The sequence below is a fragment of the Epinephelus lanceolatus genome, chromosome 3, assembly GCF_041903045.1.
Source record: "Epinephelus lanceolatus isolate andai-2023 chromosome 3, ASM4190304v1, whole genome shotgun sequence".
NCBI classification, from domain to species: domain Eukaryota; kingdom Metazoa; phylum Chordata; class Actinopteri; order Perciformes; family Serranidae; genus Epinephelus; species Epinephelus lanceolatus.
In genome coordinates this window covers 18840249-18864373 of record NC_135736.1, presented here as the reverse complement: position 1 = coordinate 18864373, position 24125 = coordinate 18840249, and the positions used below count along the sequence as shown (strand labels likewise).

The 24125-nt window shown below is 39.4% G+C and overlaps 1 protein-coding gene and 1 long non-coding RNA gene across 2 annotated transcripts in view; both read left to right on the top strand.

Moving 5' to 3' along the window:
* The window catches only part of LOC117254690 (uncharacterized), a 75078-nt gene that overhangs the window by 34205 nt on the left and 16748 nt on the right, over positions 1-24125 (top strand). Inside the window, exons 36-57 of the mRNA XM_078166593.1 lie at positions 117-207; positions 325-414; positions 499-601; positions 783-872; positions 1631-1723; positions 1865-1948; positions 4062-4206; positions 5154-5294; positions 5762-5770; positions 14733-14906; positions 16165-16360; positions 16500-16662; positions 16836-16930; positions 17262-17350; positions 19170-19252; positions 19357-19444; positions 19626-19728; positions 19867-19987; positions 21066-21181; positions 21430-21576; positions 23766-23865; positions 23983-24077. Of these exons, the coding sequence (XP_078022719.1) occupies positions 117-207; positions 325-414; positions 499-601; positions 783-872; positions 1631-1723; positions 1865-1948; positions 4062-4206; positions 5154-5294; positions 5762-5770; positions 14733-14906; positions 16165-16360; positions 16500-16662; positions 16836-16930; positions 17262-17350; positions 19170-19252; positions 19357-19444; positions 19626-19728; positions 19867-19987; positions 21066-21181; positions 21430-21576; positions 23766-23865; positions 23983-24077 (2416 nt within the window). The remainder of the gene's footprint in view (positions 1-116; positions 208-324; positions 415-498; positions 602-782; positions 873-1630; positions 1724-1864; positions 1949-4061; positions 4207-5153; positions 5295-5761; positions 5771-14732; positions 14907-16164; positions 16361-16499; positions 16663-16835; positions 16931-17261; positions 17351-19169; positions 19253-19356; positions 19445-19625; positions 19729-19866; positions 19988-21065; positions 21182-21429; positions 21577-23765; positions 23866-23982; positions 24078-24125) is intronic.
* LOC144462565 (uncharacterized) lies at positions 7589-11714 on the top strand. The gene is made up of 3 exons (XR_013490823.1): positions 7589-7726; positions 7955-8046; positions 11634-11714. It is a non-coding gene; the product is annotated as an uncharacterized LOC144462565 (long non-coding RNA).

The window sequence follows — 24125 nt, the reverse complement described above, 5'->3', positions numbered from 1 at the left end:
TTTGTAACCAGCTATAGCCCCTACAATAACCTTTATGAGTTTGTTAGGGTGTTGCTTTCTTTCTTTCTGTCTTCTTTACACTTTTATTTTAATTATTCTGTCCATTCTGTGTACAGCTATAAGGACAGGGAGAGCGATGCATCCATGTCAATCTTGGATATTGGGTTGCTTACTGGCTTCACTCCCAACACAAATGACCTGGACTTGGTAAGAACTACAAATACACACATACCCACACAAAGTTCAGTCAGTGTGTATTGTTGGGAGGAACAAGCTGTGTTTTATGGTTTGGAAAGTCGTCTGACGATGTGTGATTGTGTGTAGTTGGCTAAAGGACGTGCCCGCACCATTGCAAAATATGAGATGAACACAGTCCTGTCAGAAAGAGGCTCACTCATCATCTACCTGGACAAGGTGAGACATCACTGTTTCCTACCTCTACACTATTTCTCTCTGCCTTGTTCTTTCTTTATTTATCTGTTTCAAATTTGTCCGCAGGTTTCTCACACGAGACCCGAGGAGATCAGTTTTAGGATCCATCAGAAGCTGAAAGTGGGAGTCTTACAACCAGCTGCCGTGTCTGTCTATGAATACTATGACCGTGAGTCTCAAAACACTAAGAAATATATGATGTCTCCATGTGCTTTGCTGCTTGTAGATGTCACAGTAGATGACATAGTGGATAAGCAGGCGCTATTAGCTACATTTTTAAATTCTTTATTTTCATTTTTTGATAAACTGCAGTTACCACTAAATATTTTTATCTTTGATTCTTGTTGCAGAAAGACATTGTGTGAAATTCTACCATCCAGAGAGGAAAGCTGGACAGCTACTGCGGCTCTGTAGAAATGAGGAATGCACATGTGCAGAAGGTAAATGGGATGACGTCAATCAGACCTAATCTATCTACTGTAAACATACATTTGCCCCAAACACCTAAAGACAACACAAACATTGTGCTTAACAGAGGTAAAGCACTGATCAGATGTTTTGGGCTTATCATCTGCACTGTCTGTAAACTGCAGCAATGTATTATTGTATCTTAATAAAGTGGGAGACTTTTGGCCAAAAGAAAATTTAAAAAAAAAGATTAAAGTCTGCAGCCATGTTGATGAGTGTTGCACCTAGTTTCTCCCATAGACTGTAAATAGCTGGACATAGCTACCGTGATGTCACCCATTGGTTTGTAAACCCTTTTAGAATCTTCAGTTTTAGCATTTTGTCTGTTGCCAACTTGGTTATGTGCAGCCAGATGTGACGATATTTGGGTGAGGCTTGCACTGTCAAAGATCAAGGAGTGGATCTGACTGAGAAGCAGGGGACACTATCGATAGACAGCCTGTCACTCTGAGCGGTCTGACCTTAATTATACATAACTTTAAGCCTTAATAAAATGTAGGTGTTATAGGAGTTAAATAAAAATTCGTCCACCGTTCAGTTTCTGTGAACGGGGAAATTAGCTTTAGAGACCAAATCCTATTCTTGTACCAGGCTGTAAACATGTTTATTTTTGCTGTGAAGGTAGGTATTATAACATGTGTGTCTATGTGGATTGACTGGCTTCAACTCATCAACACACATCCACATGTTCCTATTTACTGGTTAACTTGTGCCGACTGTGCATTTCCAGAGAACTGCAGTATGCAGAAGAAGGAAGAGATCACCAATGATCAGCGAACAACTAAGGCCTGTGAGAGTACACCAACCAGCAAAATAGATTTTGGTAAGAGAGCGTACATGGACTGCATTAATACAACACTTTTATTCGAAAAATGTGTGTTTATGCTTGTGTGAGTTAGTGATTGAGAGAATAAGTAAGCAAGGGAGCCAGTGAGGTAACAATCTGCATCTTTTCTGCCCTCAGTGTACAAAGTGAGACTGGAAGGGTTTACAGACGGTTTGTCCACTGACATTTACACAATGATGGTACTGGAAGTCATTAAAGAAGGTGGGTATTTATCCTGAACTGCCTTAAATGTACGACCCTCTGATGTTTCTAAGGTGCCTTACAGGTGAAGATGGCATAAAGATTTGTTTGCCTCTTTCAGAAATGTGATGGGCACATTGAGTCTCAGTGGTGTTTTCAATCAGACAGAAAAATTATGGCAGTCTAAAGGAAAAGTTCAACATTTTTGAAACGCTCATTCACTTTCTTGCAGGGAGTTAGATGAGAAGATTGATACCATTCATGTGTTGTTACGCATGAAGCTTCCTCAAGCAGCCAGCTAATTAGGGGCTGGGTATAGAAGGCTCATTTTGGCTGAAATGAGTTTCCTCCGTGGGGTGGCTGGGCTCAGTCTTAGAGATAGGGTGAGGAGCTTAGACACTGTAGGGAGCTCGGAGTACAGCCGCTGCTCCTTCACGTCGAAGAGGCCAGTTGAGGTGGTTCGGGCATCTGATCAGGATGCCTCCTGTGAACCTCCTGTTAAAGGTGTTCCGGGCACGTCCCACTGGTAGGAGGCCCCGGGGCAGACCCAGAACATGCTGAAGGATTACATATCCCATCTGGCATGGGAACACCTTGGGGTCCACTAGGTGGAGCTGAAAAGTGTTGTTTCGGAGAGGGACGTCTGGGGTGCTTTGCTTGGCCTGCTGCCCCGTGACCCCGCCCCAGCGGATGAAAATAAATGGAAGGATGGTATAGAAATGTTACAGCCCATTGGTCCCTGGCACTGAAAGTGCAAGGAACCTATTATTTTTGTAGAGAATATTTTTATTTTGTACAGTTTAATTTTTGAGGAGCTTGGGGTGCTCGAAAACTCATTAAATTTCGTCAGAACTGGCAAAAGTTCTGCAATGACTGGGTTGAGGCATGGCCAAATGCACACCAGTGGGAAAAAGGTCCTTTGATGTTCACAAAATTTGGCGGGATCATTGCTATCATCTTTAAGAACAAATTCCTTTTATTTTTAAATTTTGGATTTCTTGCATATTTTCATTTAACAAATACCCACGTTCAAACTAATAATTATTTTGATGTGATCCAACAGTTGGGTTTAGGTGGAGCACCTTGGCTCTGAAGCGCCTCTCAAAATTCTTTCAGCCTCTAAATGCATTTTCAAAGTCCTTGAAATACTTGAAAACTCACGAAACTTAAGATTGTGAGAATATACAGCAATTGGGAGAAAAGTTGCTCAGATATTCACAGTTTGGTGCCCACAGTGCTCTCATCATTTTAGACATATTTCTCAACAGGTTTCATTGGTTCGTTTTTCATGTATTTTGTGCAAACTTTTTGGAACTCATAGAAGGTTTTTTGGATTATTTTCAGAACTGGTCAGTACAAGCGATGCAAAGTTTTTGTGGAACGACGCTGCCATGACATGGCGGCCATTTTGCCCGTTTTTCCATAAAACAGAAAGTTGTTGTAACTTGTGTGTCCTATCTGCCCCACATTTCACATGCTCATTAAGAGTCCTGGCCTTAAGACATCTATGTGCCAATACTGAGTGATATTAATTGTGCCCCCCTATTGGCAACAGGGCCTTGTGTGACACACATCATTCGATTTACATGAATTTTACATTGTGTGGACAACACTTGACACACAGCAACATAATGCATCTGGCCCGTACACCCAATTTGCAGGAAAGGGCCTCTTCATCATTGCTTGGAGCTTTATCTTGCATTGCCAGGCAACCAGCATACACTCCAGTAAGTTACTGGTCCACATAGTCCAGTACATACATACCATAAAATGGCTAATTGTTGTTTTTACACTTGTTTTTTATGGATTAAACAAACAAACATTAGAGGTATTGGCAGCTGGATTTTGTTTCCATTGGAAAGAGCAAGAATAACAGTCTTTACGCTAAAGTAAATCAGCTAAGCGTTGGCTGTGTATTTAGGGCTACAGTTATGAGAATGGTATCAATAGTGATATCAATCTAACTCAGCAAGAAAAGCAAGTAAGCATATTTCCCAAAATGTCTTTCCTTTAAGCGAAATTCACCAGAGAATATTTCATAGTGCAACATTAATGTTTTGTACCACAGGTTTAGTGATGCATTTAACTTAATCTGTAAGTCTCTTTTTTATGTTCTCCTATATTTGAATTACAGGAAGTTATGATGTGGGTCCTGTGAATAAACTGCGCACATTCCTGAGTTATCCGCACTGCAGGGATTCTTTAGATTTGGCGACAGGCAAAACCTACCTCATCATGGGAACTTCCAATGATATTCACAGAGATGAAAAAGAACAAACGTAAGTTTGTCCTTTGTGTGAAAGTGTTTTGATTGTGCATTTTATCATTTTTAAACTTTCACTGCGTTTTATCACTAAATCAAGACTTTATTTGTCTTCAGCTTATTTGTTACTATTGCCAATGATAAAGTAATTTAATGTACAGGTTTTTGTGATGTTATGTTACAGAGTGTCACAGAACATTGGTCACATGGAGACCCAGTGGCCCTCATCTACAAAACAAATGTAGGGCAGAGAACTGGGCGTAGAGTCATTTCCCCTCAAAGCTCAGCATTTATTAGCGCGGTTGTGAGCGCAGGCTACAATCAGATCTTGCGTCAGATCTCAAATCATCTATGCGTGTGGACTTGCAGTGCAGCATAGTAAATCTGGCTGAGTTGAGAGAAAGACCCATACTCTGACTGGCACAAAGTATTTGCAGCCACATATTAATCAATTAAAAATGCATGGCTGATGAGAAACCATATACTATATTCTAATTGTTTCAATATATTTATATATTAGGTTGGTACATTTCATGAATGTGTAAATGAAATATTCCAACCTCGATTCTGATTGTCAGCTGCAATGCTGTGATTTCTTTCCACACTGCCTTCTTCAGACTTCCTTTGATGCCGGTTCTCAGGCTGCCAAATACAACCAATAATTGAACTGGACCTGGGACGTCACTGTTTCCATTTCTGGCTCAGAGAAGTTTATTTTCTTGGCAGTATTACAACCCTCCATTTCATAAACTCTAGGGTCAAGGCCTCTACACTGAGAATACATCTGGGCAGGATATTTGAATGACAGTTGTTTTCAGTTGCCACATTTATCAACACCTGATCTCTCCAACGGTAAAATTATACATGAACCCTTGTTAGATGATTTTGGTGCTTGGATCTGCGCTGGCTTGTACATAAGACTAATAGATGAGGGCTAATGTATTGTCACCTTGCTCTACTCAGGTATCAGTATGTACTCGGAGAGAGAACCTGGATCGAGTACTGGCCCACAGAAGCAGAGTGTCAGAGTGATGAACACAGACCGACCTGTTTGGGCATGGAGGAGCTGGTCCAGCAGTACCAACTCTTCGGATGTCAGCAGTAGTGAAACACAAGGAAATAAATCTTCTTTTTGAAATGATTTTAGTTTTCTTTATTCTTATTATGTATAAGTTTCACAGCTGTGGGATATAAGGGCTTATGATCATGAATTGCTCATTTAAGATCTTGTATGTAATGGTCTGTATTTCATTGTCTCTTTTAGACAAATAATAAAAACAGTTATGCTGATTACTGTTTAATAACATTTGATAGGTTCAACTAGAAGAAGAAGTTTAATAAAGTTTAATAATGGTAAACTCAGCGCATGGAGGAATGCACAGAAAGTTTAGCAATAACTACATTTCCATGCACAAAATACTTTTTTTTTGCCCTTATCCTGAAAATCACAGTATTCCTAATGAGCTGTTTGCATAGATAATGAAAATGAATATTCCACTGATATTTCCATTTACATGCAGCCGTGCATACATAGATTAATGTGCCCTAACATGTCGTTTTTCATGTTAAAGTATGCAAAAGTGAGATGGCTGGAGCCACTTGTGCCATTTTGCTTGTTTGCATCAAAACAGGAATTTTTTAATTTAAATTTTTTAAAACCTTCAAAAAACCTGACAATATTCCACATTATTCATACATTAATGGTATTTTTCAACTTTTAAAGCCAGCATTGCACTGTAGTGTCAGCTATTCAGCATGCAGCATCCACACCTGTATTTCTTCAGAAATTGCATTCTCTAGTGTTTAAAAGTTTCTCCTTCTGACCAGAAATGTTGGTAGAAAACAAAATCAAGACACATGCTTTATGTTCTGGTTGGCAGGCAGGGGCGGGTCCCCAGGCATGCTGACCCCTGGCATCACAGGCTATACTCACAGGCTATACTATCAAAAGTAAAAGTTGACCTGCTCATCTGCCATGCAGAGTGGCCCATTTCAGAATAAAAATATTATTGTACTAGCCTATAATTATTGATGCATTAATGTGTTCATCATTTCAGTGTTGCTGCTGGTGAAGGTGGAGCTCATTTTAAGAATTTTATATACTGCTGGGCAGGGGTGGGTAGAGTACTGAAAATCTATACTCAAGTAAAAGTACAATTAATGCCATAAAAAATTACTCAAGTAGAAGTAAAATTACTATTTGAGAAACCTACTCAAGTAAAAGTAAAAAGCACCTGGTTAATAATTTACTCAAGTACAAGTTACTTTCCGTTTGAATATTTTTTTAGGGTGTGCGGACCAGTGCTAAATAATGAAAAAACAGCACTTGATAAAACTTTTTTTACTGAAGCAGGTACCAATCTTCCACTCTCCATCTCCTTCACTCTACCCCTCTTTTCCTCACCTAACCTCTTCTTTCTCCATTTCCCTATCTGTAATTTGAGTGGATGACCTTGCTTTAAAAACAGAAATGACATCCCAACTTCTTTGTCTTTTCTACGTCTTTTTCGCTGTGAACATAACAAATAAAATCCAATTAAATAAATAAGAAACCATTCAATATATGGTAAACAATAGCACTATAATGTTCCCAAGTTCCATCTTTACATGTTGCCAAAATGTGTTAGTAAAGGTATAACAGGTCCCTGTAGGTCTTTCCTGCCAGATCATCAGGTGTCAGGTGGACTATTTTACAAATGACCATAACAGTAACAAAATGAAAATCCCATCTCTCCCTTGTTTTGTAAGAAATATGTCCTAAACTGGGATTATATGTGCAGAAATCTCTAACATGCTAACTTAGTTGGCTCTTTTCAAACAAAAAGAAGCTCTTCATTTGGACCTGGCTCCGGTCATTTTTTTCATGTACACGGGTTTCACCGCTGGGTGGTGCTATTGCATTATACCAGTAAAGCCCCAGTTATCCGAACGGGCCATTTAACCAACAGTTACAGGCCGCCACACCGAAATATCACCATTCTGACGGTCCGCCATCCCGAATTCTGGTCCCTGAGTCCTGACAGTGAGCTATAGCGAGCCTGTAGAAGCTGTATTCCCCATGCATGTCAGCGATTTTCACCGGGGACGTACGTGAGTAATTCAGGCTGACATTACCTGTTTTTCAGCGAACTCTTCGGTAATTTTGTTAAAAGGTATGGCATATAGGTCCACAGTAACGTATCATTATTATTATTATTATTATTATTATTATTATTATCATTATTATTATTATTATTATTATTATTGGGTCTTATAAGAGTGGGCTACAATGAGTACCGGGCCATCAAATCACAGCATCCGCGGTAAGAGGACACGGAGGCCCAATCCCAAACCGGCCCCTATCCCCTCGTCCTATTCACTCCCCCTCCGTTTGCGCGGTCACGCGGAGCTCCGCCATATTAAGGGCCGTCCCAAACCAACTATCGCTGAGTGCGAGTGGACTGCTCAGCCCTTAGATAGCTAGTGTGCATCAGTGCAGGCTTCTGATGAGCCCAGCAGGAAGCGCAACATCACAATGGAGGAAACAACGTACAAATGTAAGAGTTCCGTCTTTCTACTTTGTAAAATATTTTAGATCAAACACACACATTTGTTTTCCTCACACTGACTTCACAGTCTCAAACAAACTCACAGAATGTTTGGTGTCAAAAGATGAAAACCTCCACGTCCATATGCTTAAATGAACTATTTAAAACTGTCTAAAAAATTCCTCATCCCATTCTCATGATTTTTAAAAAATATATAGCCTAATTATGTGTTCACAGGGACAGAAGAAAAAACAAAGCAGTTAATCGATCTACGGATTAAAAATGAGTCTCTTTACTAAAAAAAGGAATGCTGCAAAGCAGGGATGGAGGTAAGATTGCCCAGATTAATTAATAAAGTTCAACCGTGAATGTGTAAACTGTGTCTATAAAATATGAACAAGTTAATTACTTTGATTACACTGCACTGTATCTCTTATCTGACTTATTAAAGTTTTTTTTTAATTTAACTCATTTTAATTAATATTTAAATATTTTTTTTAATAGCCCGTTGCTCTATTTTGCTTTCACAAAGCATCTGTCTGTAACCATGGTTACATCTGCTTCCTTCTTCCGGTAGAGTGGCAAGGGCGTCCCATGGTTTGGCTTCTCTTTCATACACTTCCCCTTAATCAGGAGTGCCCTCCGCAGCTGCGAGTGTAACTTGATTTGGAGTGACACTCGGTAGTGAAGTGGTAGTGGGTAGGGAGTGGTTTGGGATTGGGCCGGACTGTGTGCGCTTTTATGCACGCGGGTCAAGGCGATCACGGATATTTGATGTGGGAACGATGTAGCCAGATGTATTACCTGTTTTAGATACGTGACTGTCTGTCCGTCCGTCCATCCATCCGTAGCACGAGTCATGTGCGCCACTTCACCACCGACACGTGCATAAATGCGCACCCCTCCTTGAGGTAATGAATGAGGAAATAATCGCCCCGCCGTTTAATCGGACCAGCGTTCAATACGCAAAATGGGGTCAAACCCCCAGCGGCTATTAGGTGTGCCCAGCGGCTATTTGCTACCGGGCGACTATTTGGAAATATACTGTAGTTGTAATGAAGGTAAATGGCAAATGTAGTGAAGTAAAAAGTAGATTACTGGCTCAAAAATATACTTGAGTAAGAGTAGAAGTACAGTTTTAAAAAAGGAACTTAAAAAGTACTCGTTCCTCAAAAAAACTTTTTTACTCATGTGCGTTACTTGTAACACGTTACTACCCATCCCTGCTGCTGGGTAGTTTAATATAGTTTATATGTTTATACTGTATGTTGTACTAGTAATCTGAATTTTCACAGTAACTAAAGCTGTCAGATAAATGTAGTGGAGTAAAGAGTACAATATTTGCCTAAGAAGTAGAAATAGCATATAAACTAACATAAAATGGAAGAAGCAGCCTACCTCAAAATTGTACTTCAGTAGGGTCCAGTACTTGAGTAAATGCAGCCTACTTAGTTACATTCCACCATTGTTAACATAAATACAGCTCTAGTCAATACATGTTCATCATCAGCAGTTGTGATTCTTTTTTTCTTTACTCAAAACTCATGCTGATTACTAACAGCTGCTAATTTAATATCAAAATTCACAATGATCTTGAAAGTACAGATCAATTAAGTGATTCAGGCTTGTATTTTAAATGTATAGAAGGTGCCAGGCTGCATAAAAAAGCATCAACAAGCTTGTTTATCAAAAAAAAAAATTATGGCAGAGGATCAGTAGTATGCCCCTTTAGCTTTGGAGAAAACCATGACACAGTGCACGTTATGGCTTACAGTCCTAAATAACAATCATATTAACCTGTACTGAGACTAGTCGTTGGTACCCAACAGCATCTCTTACTGCCCCCCTCATTCAAAGTAGTTTTTGTAATGCACATGCACTAAAACCAGAGTGCAGGAAAAGAAGTCTTTAAAATAAATATTTCCTGGTGGGCTGAAAGTGGCCTGACTGGGGCTATATTCCATGCTACATTTCCCAGCCTGAATGATTTTCCCAATCTGGCCTAAAGGTGAAGACACTGGATGTGGAGGTTCTGAGCTGGTGTGGTTACACAAAGTCTGACTCGCCTGATATAGACTGTGGCTATGAGTCTGTCATTGGTTGGCTGATTTCGCCCGGCATTCTCTCTTCCTTTTGCTATCTGTGTGTTACTGTTTCCAAATCCCCTTCACTATGGCAAATAACAGCAACAACCTCCAAGCTAACAACTTACATACTGAAAGTAGCACATAGGTGTCATTGTCTGGGTAGGTCAAGTGAGTCATCAGCTGATTCATAATCAACCAATAGCACAGCGACACACCTTCTCTGTCAGCCTATCATCTTACTGCTCCTCATTTTAAATATGGTTCTAGCTCTGCTGTATTTCTTACTTGCTGCCATCATGCGTGCCCTTCACTTCCCCATCATCACCTAGTCTTTATGGATTCATCAGCCTCATCCGCCTCAGCAGTCAGCAGCCTCAGAGTCATCAGCCACCACCACCACCAGTGTCTGGACTCCATGGGGGGATTTATCCTGCTGCCCTCAGATGTCTCTCGATCACAAAATATCTCCCTATGGTGTCCAAGCACCACACACTTCTGTTAAATCTTAATCAGCACAAATCATCTCTCAATCTGTTCACTCATAGTCTGTATTATGGTGGGCACTGGTGGAGGTGCGGCAGGCCTTTGGGCCAAGCAGGGTATACCAGCTACCTGTTTTCATTAATTATTAAATATTATCTTTACTTCATTGTTAAAGTTTATCATGATGTTTTCCTTTTTAATGACAGTACTTGCCTCCCCACATGCAATTGTTCCACCACAATAAGTTCACCCAGACACTGTTTTGTAGGACACTGTTACTGCATCCTGGGATTAGTGCCCAGGATGACTGTGATTGGCTTAAATAAACACAAACAAGTGTTTTTTTCCCTCTTAGCAGAGAGGCATTCTGTGATTCCAGACCTAGATGTGTTAATGACAACGGAACATTGTTTGCACAGGCAGTTTTACACTTGAAATACAAATAAGTACAACATAGAAGAGAGACGCTAATACATGGTTATAATAATACAGTTTGTCTTCAATCCTATTTATGCTGTGATCAATCTCCAAAATGAAAACGTAGTATCTTTAGTATGTACAGGAAGGCACTCCAAAAATATAGACAAGGAAGGAAATATGAAAAAGCCTTTATTGTAGTGGCTAGATCATTAAAAGAACCAATGACTTTAAAAACATACAAGAAAGTTATGACCCTATCTATATAGTGGCAGGAACCAATAGGAGGCCATCACATGACCCAGAAAATGACATGCAGGTTAGACAAATAAAAAATAACAAATAATAAAACACCATGGTACCTCCTTAAACACTCTGTAGGGGAAATACCTCTTTGAGAATATTTGCACTCGTAATAAAATTTTGGGGCACCACCCTCCTAATGAGGGAAGCGACTAATCAAATTAATAACTCCATAAGTCACTTATTAATTCTTCAGCACGCTTATCAATAATGAATCAATCTCAATATCTGGGTTATGAATTCTCTATACAGTGATCTCAGCTGCTGTCCAAAAGATATATACACAGACAACGACTTGGCGATAAATTAAGATTTATTTAAGCTAAATATGCAACAACTGAACAAATGAATAGCAAATGATAATTATATGACACAACACAAAATCAACAGTATATAAATGGAATGAACTGAGAAGTAACACTCGTGTGAGTTATTTAGTTTGGTGATAGTGGGACAGTAGAGTATGTTAAGATATATTATAAATTGGGAACGCAGGGATGCGCAAAACCATTCACCTATGAAACCTAAATTAAAATCAGCATAATTAACTAAGCCTCCTGCTCGACCTCACTCTTCACCACACAGCGGCTCACTCAAGTTATGGAAGTTCTTTGCCTACTTTTTAGCAGCGGGGATCAAAGGCAAAGCTCCTCTTGGGGCCCCGGACTGTTGCTTCGCAGCTCCTGGACTTTCCAGCAGAACGGAACAGGCTGTCTCACAGCAGTGTGGGAGCGGTTGAGTCTGCAATGTCCCGTGGGTACTCCAGGTTAGTTGCCTTGCGCTGCAGAAAGCTTCTGGGCTTGGCACGAGAACCACTGTGGCAAGTGGCTGGCAGCCGCTGGTTCCGATGAATCTGGGGCGAAGAGGTTGGTCAGCAGGTGTTGGTTTACTTTGTTCTGACTTCTCGCTTATAATAATGGTGAGAACAATATCGTTGGCTGTTCAATATTGTTGTCAAAGTTATTATTAATGCCCAAAAATTTTAAAAACACTGGAGATAAAAGAAAACTTGAGTTCAAAATTGTTCAAAATAACTCATTGTGAGTTACGTACGTAACTCTTACAAAAGAGTTACGTATGAGCTAAATGAAGTAAAAACGAAAGAGCGTACGCAAACATAAAAGCAAGAGACTAAAAAAATGAAAAAGAGCGCAACACGGGAGTAGGCCTATACAAAAAGCGGAAATTACAAAAGGATGGAAAATACAAGAAAATAACAAGAGTAACAAGAGGAATAAAACAAGAGTGCACAAGAGAGACAAGTGAAACAAAACAAGTGTAAGAGAGTGAGCTGTGCCGAGTGCACTCGTATTTATCTGTCCAAAGTGGGCGGATTTGATAAGGCGGCCTCTCTCTAATTAAAAAAATAGTCTCATCGTGTTATTTTGGAGGAAACTTAATGCCTTTCTTATACGAGGTCGTATACTTTGATATGTTACGCGCTTTGGACACATACTCTTCCCATTATGGTCAAAACTGATTCTTAACATCCAATTAAACAATTTACAAATAAAGATTAAATCAAAATACAATTGTTATGCCATGGTATCAACTAGGTTACTTCAAATACACTCAAATACTTCCTTACAGGAACTCTTCTTAACTCCGCTACAAGATGGCAGTCTGGCTCCATGTTAGACGAGGGGTTAACAGTTAAAATTGAAATTGAATTCGGCAACTTATCAATCTTTTGTTTTACAAGGTTAAAACAAAGTATCATTCAGATAGAAACATGATTATGCACGTGTACAAGTTTAGGACATAACAAAGCAACCAACAAAGAGGAACAAAATGAATAATCTCACTTCCAACATACATTTCAATTTTGTCACACAGAAACATTTGGTAAGAGAGGGGATGGCGTGGTCCCCTGGGGTGACAGGAAGGGACAGGATGTCGTGGAGAAAGGAAGCATTGTCTTAAGATCCTAGCAGGGCTGTTAATCAAGGCGTTGCCTCAGGGCGGAGGAGGGGACTTAATGACTTTAAAAGCATTTGAAGCACCTCAAATGAACTCTCTAATGTGATGTAAATTAATAATTTCTCATGAATTTATATCAATTATATGAATAATCAGGGCATCCTGGTGACCTATGTTAAGGCACCGACCATGAACTGCATCACCTTTGGTTCACACCTGGCCCAAGAAATAAAAAAATATATTTTTATCTGAAAAATATTTCAGTGTAATTATCAAACAATGGGATTCATTTTTTGCAGCCATCCAGTCAGTCTCCACCAGTTCTCTAAAATGTTAGAAAAACTGTTTATTAGGAGGTTGGATGATTTCATTGAAAAGTATCATTTACTCTCAGACAGTCAATATGGGTTGAGAGCAAATAGATCGACATCAATGGCATTAATGATGATAATGATTTTGGGCTATAATAATAAACTTTGACTTCACACAGGCAGCAGTCTGTGCAAATAGGTGACTACACATCATCATGCCTAGATATAACTGTTGGGGTCCCACAGGGGTCAGTATTAGGCCCTGTTTATTTTGTACATAAATGATATATGTGTGGTGCTCTTTGTTCTGGGGAAAATCTGCGGCAGCATTTGGAGGAGGTCATGACAGAAATGAGTAAATCAAAAACAATGGTTTAGCATAAATAAATTGTCTTATATTTGAACAAAATTTAATTCATGCTGTTTGGAAACCACAGCACACACAAGTACAGATGAGGATTGGTAATGTTAATGTGGAAAGAGTCTATTAAACTAAACTAAACCTCTGTGTGTGATTTTAGATGACAAAATCTGGACCTCAGACCAATTATGTAAGAACAAAACTGACAAAGACCATTGCAGTTCTGGGGAAAACAAAACTCACACTGGACCATGAATCACTGCACATTCAGTATTCATCACTTGTACTACCTTATTTGAGTTACTGTGTGGAAGATTGGGGCAACACTTGCAAAAGCAACTTACAACCATTACACATCCTTCAGAAGAGAGCAATTAGGACAGTATAATTCACTTCCAGGCAACATTCAAAAAATGTATTGTGACAGAGAGGGGGGTCATAATTTAAGAGGAGAAAACAAAACTTTTTGGACACTGTTATCTTTGTCGTTTTTGTTTTTTATTATGTTTTTTTATGTTTGGCTTGAAATAAAGTCATTCATTCATACATTCATTCATTCTCCAAACATTTAAAGACTGATTACATTTATGACATCCATTAAAATTATTGAATCCACTGAGTCATAAGAATACCTCCAAAACATATAGGATATATGGTATGATTACCATACAATTATTTTAATCATTCAGTCATAGGAGGAAAGTTCCCTGCTGTCGAAACTCCAAAAATCCCTGCCAGATGTTCTGCCTGGAAATTACTCAACATGGTTTTGATCTGACTAGCTGTCTGTGTGCATGATCAATATGTTTGATTATGTGTGTGTATAATATAAGAGTGGGGCTCAAAATAAGAACTAAAAGTGACTCAAAATGACAAAAAGAAAACAAAAACATGACAAAAAAAACATGATAAATGCAGGATAATAATTTTGCAGGCAACAGTTCATTCATCTGTATGCTTTGAAGTCAGTCAAACATGTCAGCTCTCATTGATCTTCTACTGTTTATTTTTTCCTCAGAGGAGATAATGTTTATCAGAAACACACAGTTTCTCAACTGCTGCTGGGAAATGATGTGGACCTGTGTTTGTGTGCGCTACGTGTGCACAGAAACCTTTTGGGAGGAGGACAGATGAGACAGCAGTGAGGTGAAGTGGGGGGGTGAGTGGATAAAAGAAGGGTGCTGCAGAGCGACACTCTACATTGACGGCAGATCAGGGTCAGGTTGGAGGATGAGAAGGACTCTACTGTGGCTGACGGCCTCTCTGGCCTTTGTCTCTCTAACTTCTCTGGCTGATGGAGCTCCATTGTAAGTAGACCTGCTTTACCTCTACATACCCCCGTGACTGAATTAAAGCAAGGAATACAGAGCCAAAATATACAGTTTGCTTTGTTGTTCATCTTCTTGATATTGATATTGTTACTAGTTAAACTATAATGGGAGCAAGAACAATATCTGGGGTCCTGTGCATTTATACTCGATTTAAAAAGTGTATGGCTACAAATATTATAGTTTAACTTGTGTCTTACATAATGAGGGTCTGTAGTCCAGTTTGCAGTTTGTGTCACAAAAGTCAAGGTACTCCGGTCTTTAAAATGATGCCAGTATGCTGGCCTAATTTTTGTCAGTTTGCACAACGATGCATGACGCAACACACAGTGAGAGTCTAGAGCCATGGTGAAAGGTTTTATTGATCCAGTGCTGGATCTTCATCAAGGTAATCAATAGATCACTCACTGTGTGTGAAGTCCATGCTGAAGCTCAGGATCCTCCACTGAGCAAATAGTTGTTTTTTGTTTGTTTGTCTGTTTGGTAACTTGGGTAAACTGAAACTTAAACTCACAGGCTCCAAGACAGTGGTACTCAACCTGGGGTTCATGTCCCCAGATAAACCTTAGGGGTCAGAGGATAAATAAAGGGATAAGTAAGGGGTGAAAAAAATCAGTTGCACAAAATTACGTTTATATTTTTAAGAATGCCTAGCATTTGTGCTTTTTTCTTAAATACTGAAAATTCAGAAACATAAAAATCTCACACATGCACTTAGTAAGACACACATGCCCTTAGTAAGACCAGCACCTGTGATGAGAGGTTAAGCACAGTTTTCTTTATTTTAAGAGGTCACACACTTCTGTAAGATTCATTCTTAAAAACTTTGTGCAAACAAATGTGCCCAAATGCACATGATAGAGACATGCACAGCTGTGGCTCAATGAGGTAGAGCAGGTCATCCACTAATCAGAAGATCAGTGGTTTGATCCCCGGCTCCTCCAATTGGCATGTCAAAGTATCCTTAAGCATGATACTGAACCCCAAAATGCTCCCAGTGGCTGTTTTATATGTGTGTGACAGTGTGTTAAAAACTGAGTAGCAGATGTCACCTTGTGTGGAAGATTGGCCACCAGTGTGTGAATGTGACTCATGGTGTAAAACAATGTTTTGAGTTGTCATAAGACTAGAAAGGCGCAATACAAGCAAGTTTATTACCAACAACAGCATATTCTATCTGCACAGTGATTCCTGAATATTTAGATCAATATCTGTCTCTCTTGCCACTGCTCTGCAGGCAGGTGATGACTGCCCCCAACTTAATGCGGGTAGGAACAGCAGAAAAGATCTTTGTGGAGTGTCAAGACTGCACTGGAGGAGACATCAGGGTCGAAATCAACGTGATGAACCATCCAACTAAAAACAAAAAGCTAGCATCCACAGCTGTGACACTTAATGGTGCAAATGACTTCCAGGCGCTCGGACGAATAACGGTAAATGAAATGCTGTCACTGTTATTTCATTTCATTTTCTATCATGAGCACAAACAAGAGATCTGCAATCCAGAAATGCACATGATGTGCCCCACCCTGCTCATCATACACTCTTTGTATCTCTTGACACTGGTTTCAGATCCCTGTTGGAGACTTCAGTAAAGATCCCAACATGAAACAGTATGTGTACCTGCAAGCTCAGTTCCCTGACCGACTGCTGGAGAAAGTCGTCTTGGTGTCCTTCCAATCCGGCTACATCTTCATCCAGACCGATAAGACCCTCTACACCCCTGACAGCAAAGGTCAGTTCAATACCATATCAGTACTGAGAAACACACCTACTCCTGTGAAGGTATTTTTCCCAAATTGAATGATTGTACTGAGTGATCAGTCTTTTATCATAAGTGGAATAGTAAAGATACACCTTTCTTAAACTTTCAGCAGCAAACTTAACGTCTCTTTCTGTCTCTGTCAGTTTATTACAGGATGTTTGCAGTGACGCCCAGCATGGAGCCTGTAGAGAGGGATGACACAACCCAAACTGATGCTTCTATTGCCATTGAGATTGAGGTATTGTATTTTATCTTTGATAAGCACAGAATTGAATATATATAATCAGCTGTAACTGGGAGAATGAGGCCTCTTGATGAGATGATATCACAAAAACACATCCACTGAACTGTCGTGTCTTTGTTAGTTTCATGTCCATCTCTAGTGACACCTGTCCAACCAGTGACTTTAAAAATAAATGCTTTCCTCCCTCTAGTGGTTGAGTTACAGCTTTTTCCTTATTTAGAAATCAGAAATGTAATTTCTCATGGATTGTGGACTAAAGATAGCATGGATCTTTTAAATTTATAACTGGCACGGACCACAGTTCATGGTTGTTGTTTATTTTCAGACCCCTGAAGGCATCATTTTACCACTCGATCCAGTCTCTCTGATATCAGGGATGCACTCTGGGGATTACCAACTTTCTGATATTGTCAGGTATTTTATCTAATTTGAATTTACTTTTTCACATTGCATTTCTATACATTTTGTTTGATACTACTACTACTACTAATTATAATAACTTTATTTGTAAAGCATTTTTCAAAACACAGTTACAAAGTGCTCTATGAGACAAATTAAATAGTATACACCATCAAGACAAACAGCAATAAAAAACATTGATCATAGGCTAAGACCAGATAAATCAGTGTGTTTAATAAAGATAAATAAATAATAAAACTGATAAAAGAAGGATAGAAACTAGACCAACAACAGATTAACTGTAAAAAAAAAAAAAAAAAGGAGGGTCCTACCTGATGAGCGCAGGCAAAAAGTTTAAAATCAATTCTATACTTAACAGGGCAGGGATCAATGAGTAGAAAGCCATATTTAAATAGAATGTTTTGTATGGGAACGGGCTGTGATTGATGTGTGACTGAAAAGAAACAATGATCCAATCACCTGGCTGTCAGCTGATTAAAGTTGGGGCGCATGACTTTGGTGAGGCAGAGCTTCATTTAGTAGGCCACTGATGAGTTAATCAATAAATATTAGTTAAGCACAGCTTGATAGAAAAGTAGCCACACATGAACTGGAAAAATAGTTGTGTGAGTATAACTCCATTTGTTAATGTTAGAAGCAAATCAGAATCAGCTGAAAGTGGTATCAATCTTATCGTCAGAAAAAAAATCTAATATTGAAATAAAGCTTTTTAGTCTTGACTCATGCAAATACTGAAAGTGAATGATATTGTCAACAACCAACAGCTGCACTCTCTCCAGCACCAAACAGGAAGCAGCAAACTGGGTAGACAGTAAACATGGAGGAGACTGCATGGAGGCAAACAAGTCCTGGTCCTCTTGTTCTGTGGAAAAAAGAGGATAAACTGAAGTTGTGGAGTGAACAAGAGTTAGTTTAATTCGGCGTGTATCTGATCCACCAACCAGCACTCATTTTCATGAGAAATCTTAATTTTTGAAACAGTTCACCTCCCAATAAAATAGCAAATGTAACCAATGAAAGCTGGTGGCTAGTTAAAGCAACAAAATCCAACATGTAAAGTTTGTACACAAATACTTTTCTCACTTTAAGGATAGTTTTCATGCTGAATTGACAAGAATACTGTGAACAATTATGCCCTTTATCTTTATCTTGTGTTTCTAGAGGTATGTGTTTTTGCGTAAATGAAAGGAATTGTTGATATGACATATTTCTTAAAGGGAGGTTGGCTTACTATTTTCCACCAGGAGTAGGACAAGAAATAATCTCAAAAGGAATCTAGTTCTAGTTCTGATCTAGTCTTGCAAGATCCCCAGTCTTTGTAAAATCCCATTGTGTGTGGCTAAAAACACACATTGTGTTTAGATGTGAGAGGATGTCTGACTTTTAAAAGCACTATCAAAGTCCCTTCAAGGTCTTCTAGTGTATGGTAGGCATAACTCTCCAATGAAACGTAAAGCTGATCCTTGAATTGTAGAGCAGATCAGCTATTTAGATCTTAATATTAACTGTAAATGGACAGACAGACATAACCCAAGAGAAATACATTCAGTCACAATACATTATGAACTTAAATAATCCACCTTAAAAGGCATTAAATAAAGGTACGATGATGTTCTGTCTTTTGCTCAGCCAACCTGAAAGCTTTAAGCCTTTTCTTTTAAACTTCAGTGTTTCTAAAGTTACTGCCCTCTGTGGGACAGTACAAACACTATGTTCTTTGCAGAAGCTCATTTGTCTGCAAGCAGTTCTTGTTTTGCTAGATTATTGAAATATACGTTCTTGTGTGTGTTTGTGTGTGTGTGTGTGTGTGTAGTCCTGGACTGTGGAAGGTGGTGACAAAGTTCCACAGCAACCCACAGCAGAGCTATTTTGCAGAGTTTGAGGTCAAAGAATACGGTGAGTCCCTCATTCCCCACTGTCATTTAAAACCTAAACCTAAATAAGCCTATGACAATGACTTACTTTATTGGACACACAATAAAATGTTTTCAATTTTTCAGTGCTGCCCAGTTTTGAGGTCAAACTGACACCTGACAGCCCCTTCTTCTACGTGGACAGTCAGGAGCTCCGTGTCAACATCAAAGCGACGTATGTGAAGGTTTTTGTTTTGTAGACCAGGTTTGACTGGGTGAGGAAACAAAGGGTGTTCAGAGGTTGTGTTGAGGCTCTTGCTCTTTTAGTCTGTTTGTCATGTGTTGTGTTGTTGTTACATTCTGGCCATCCCACTTTTAATTGTGGACCTAAACATGTCTTTCTCTTGTGGTTTTAGATACCTATTTGGTGAAGAGGTGGATGGGACGGCTTATGTGGTGTTTGGAGTTATGCAAGATGGTCAAAAGAAAAGCTTCCCATCTTCTCTTCAGAGAGTGCCGGTGAGCACATACTTATACTTTTGCCGCATTTTTACAAGACCCTAAATTTCCTACATTTTGTAAAGTGCCTTCAACTGACTGTATCACTGTACCACTATACTGTATCTCAAGATGCATTTTTATACTATGCCAAATTAGGTTGGCAGAGGTAGTGGAGCGGTCACACTGAAGAGAGAGCACATCACACAGACCTTCCCAAACATCCTCGACCTGGTCGGGAAATCCATATTTGTAGCTGTCAGTGTGCTGACGGAGAGCGGTAAGAAAGAGAGAGTGTGTGTTTGTGCCTGTTCGGTGTATTTGATCATGTGTGGATCGAAAGAGCTTTCAGTATTAGTAGAGTCTAAACTTTCTCAAAGAATGTCATGACTTGGCTCTAAAGGCATGCCAAAGAAAGAGGGAGACACAGTCTGAAGGCAAAATAACATATGCTAGTCCATACCCATTGAGTGCACAGTTGCAAACGTACAGTTTCACATGGTGTGTGTTTGGGATAATAGCAGATTAAATAGTCAACTGAACCCATTAAGAAGAGCAATGTATTCAGACAGAGTTTTTGTGAATTTGATAGTACGATTGCTTTACTGTAAGTACCATTGCCAATAGTGGGATAGTTAGTTGGCTAAAACTGTACATTAGTAGTTGAGGTAGCATGTTGAAAGGCAGATAGTTAAAGTCATTGCCTTATAGAAGCTCAGTTTTAGTAAGTTTTCCAACTTTTGCCAAGAGGGAACTTTAGATATTGGTCCCTAGATTATGTTCACCGAGTTTCATGCAGATCGGTCAAACTTCCTAGGAAGAGATCCATTTTAAGTGTTTTTCAAAAAATTCAAAATGGCGGAAAATCTATATAACCGGAAGTTATGGGTTCTTAGGCAAATTTGTTCCTCGTGAAGAGAGGCATCTCTGTGCAAAATTTCACATGGATTGACCAAGTCAGTGAGGAGAAAAACGTGGAACAGACACACAGACAGACACAGACAGAGTTTTCGTCATGATATGGTAAGAAGATTTATTTACACAGAAAGTACATTTTCTTAATGCAGGAACACAAAAGGAAACTAAAGGAACAATGAGGTTTAATTTCAGGTGAGAAATAGGCAATACAGTAACAGAATCTTGGCTTATAATTGCTCAGCGCTGCCCAGTTTTACTGTTTGATCTGAGTTTGGTCAGAGTTTGAGAGAGACATACTACCCACACTGTTATGATTAAAGGCTGGTTGAAAATCAGCAAACTATTTCTCTGATAAAGAAGAAAGTAAACCAGTGTTTAAGAAATACTCAGCTGCAATTAGTTTGTGTGTAAATGTGTTTGTTTCTGCATTAACTCAACAGGTAGTGAAATGGTGGAGGCAGAGTTGAGAAGTATCCAGATCGTCACATCACCGTACACCATTCACTTCACGAAAACACCCAAATACTTCAAACCAGGAATGTCCTTCGATGTTGCGGTACAGTACTCATTAACATTTACATTACTGACCACATAAATTTGGATTTTCACAAACAGCTGAGATTCCAGATAAAAAGAGCAATCTACCCACCAAGAGTTTGCATCACCATAAACTACTTATTTCATAATACATAGTACATGTGACTGAAAACTAATTTAATAACGTGTTTGACCTTAATAAGATGTGTTTTAATAAGGCAGTTAGACGTTTTCTGATCGTTCGGTTGTGTGTGTGTCTGATGGCAGGTTGAAGTTGTGAATCCTGATGAGACTCCAGCACAAGGTGTTGCAGTGGTGGTCGATCCAGGCAACGTGCAGGGCTTCACTGCAGCCAATGGCATGGCAAGGCTCACCATCAATACAGTCGCAGGGAACGCAAAACTGACAATCAACGTAAGTCTCCGAAATCTTTTTAAGGGAGTGTTCACCTCAAAATCAAAAATATGTACTTTTCCTCTACCTGTAGTGCTATTTATCAGATGAGATTGTTTTGGTGTGTGCTGCAGAATGTTGGAGATATTGGCCGAAGAGATGTCTGCCTTCTCTGGAATATTATGGGACTAGAAGGCACTCAGCTTGTGGAAAAAATACATTTGAAAAACTCAACAGCAATGTCTCATTCCAGAAATCATGACCCAGTTACTCAAGATAATCCACAGACCTTGTTGTTGATGTAGGAACTATTTTCTGTCTACTAAACTACACCGACCAATCATATCACTGAGCAGAGGGAAGTGTTCATCTACTGTTAGCTCACCTAGGACCACTGAACTAGCTAACGTTACAGCGCTGCTGTGGATGAGTCCATCAGTGTTTATATCTAAAGCTGTGCTTGTAGCCCGAGCCCCTTGTCCATTAGTAGATGCATGTTTCCTTCTCTGTGGTGACACAGTTGGCAGGTGTAGTTCAGTAAAAAGAAAATAGTTCCCACATGAAACTGCTCACAACAAAGTCTGCTGATTATCTTGAGTAACTGGGTCGTGATTTCTGGAGAGAGACATCGCTGCCGAGTTTTTCAAATGTTTGTTTTTGGTCCTTTGAGCACCACAAACTGAGTGCCACATGGTTACATTTTATTCAAGAGAAGGCAGACATCTTTACCAGCACTCTGCAACTCACACCAAAACAGTCTAGACTGATGAATACTACAACAGGTAAAAGGAAAATCTTCATTTTTGATTTAAGGGTTAAATGTCCCTTTAAACCTCTATTAATGGACATTTTGATATTCACATTTAGTGGTGAAACCAGGCAGTGCTATCACCTAACCCTGCAGCTCTAAACAGATTTTTAGCTTCCTTATAGCTGATTGTTTTGGCTCTGCTGCTTACATGTTTACTGTACAGTAGGTGCATGGTGGACTTTAACTTAGTCAGTTTTATGTCTTTTTGTCAGTTTATTGAACATTTTTATATTGCTAGGTTAAGTTGTGCCGGGCAAAGCTACAATAAGTTAAGATAGGATAGGAGACACTTGAGACTTTTCATGTATTATTAATAACTAGTCCATACCCATTGGTGGCTTTGTCACCTTCTACCTATGCCAATCCTCAATGCCTATATGCAGTTTGACATAGATTGACCACATCAGTGAGTAGAAAAACGTGGGACAGACAGAATGACTGACTGACAGAATGACAAACTGACAGTTTCTGTGATTATGTACAGCATACCATACCATGACTTAGTCATACCAAAAATTAGGAAGAAAAAAACAAACATTCGGCCACAGGGGGAGCCACAGCGATCGGTCGCATTTTAGCCATTTTTAAGCATTTTTCTGTTGTTATAGCGCCACCCAGTTGCCAATTGGAGTTAAATTTCTCCAGTCACCTTGAGGCGTCCTGTTCTACATATCTACCAAATTTAGGAAAAATCAATATGGCGGTTAGGCCTAGATAATAAATTAGCTTTCTAGCGCCCCCATTTTGTTTGATTGGGTCAATAATGGAGGGGTCCCCTCAGATTATGTGTGGTCATATGCCTACAAAGTTGCGAGGTGATCGGTGAAACCCTTGAGATGTGATACACCTTTATGTGATGAGCCACGCCCTCCGCAATATTCATTGCCTTATAGAAGCTCAGTTTTAGTAAGTTTTCCAACTTTTGCCAAGAGGGAACTTTAGATATTGGTCCCTAGATTATGTTCACCGACTTTCATGCAGATCGGTCAAACTTCCTAGGAAGAGATCGATTTTAAGTGTTTTTGTTTTAATTCAAAATGGCGGACAATCTATATAACTGGAAGTTATGGGTTCTTGAGGCAAATTTGTTCCTCATGAGGAGAGGCATCTCTGTGCAAAGTTTCATGTCGCTACCACATACGGGGCATGACATATGCCCATTCAAAGTTTGCAATTTCAATCGGTTGCTATAGAGTCCCCCTTTGGCCAATTGATGTAATATTGCTTCATTTGCATCCTCCCATGACCCTCTACCACTGTGCCAAATTTCACATGGATTGACCAAGTCAGTGAGGAGAAAAACGTGGAACAGACACACAGGCACACCCGTAGACAGTTTTCGTCATTATATAGTAAGATCTGTTTGTGTATATTTACCCGTGTGTGCCATTAATTGCAGGCAAGGACCAATGATCCTCGTATTTCAGCTGAAAGACAAGCAAGAGCCAGCATGACAGCTGTCCCATATACCACCAAAAGCAACAACTACATCCACATAGGTAAGGGACATCCTGAAATAACATCAGGTGGTTAAGATAAAAGGGGTAGCGGTAGTGGTATGTACCATGCACTACATTTGTTCAGTATTAAGCACTTATCACATGTCACATTTACAGGTGTGGATACAGCAGAGCTGCAATTAGGAGACAATCTGAAAATCAACCTGAACCTCAACAGACAGGAAAATCACAATAGTGACATCACATACCTGGTGAGAGATGTTTAACACCATGTGTGCACACATATAATTATTTTTGTT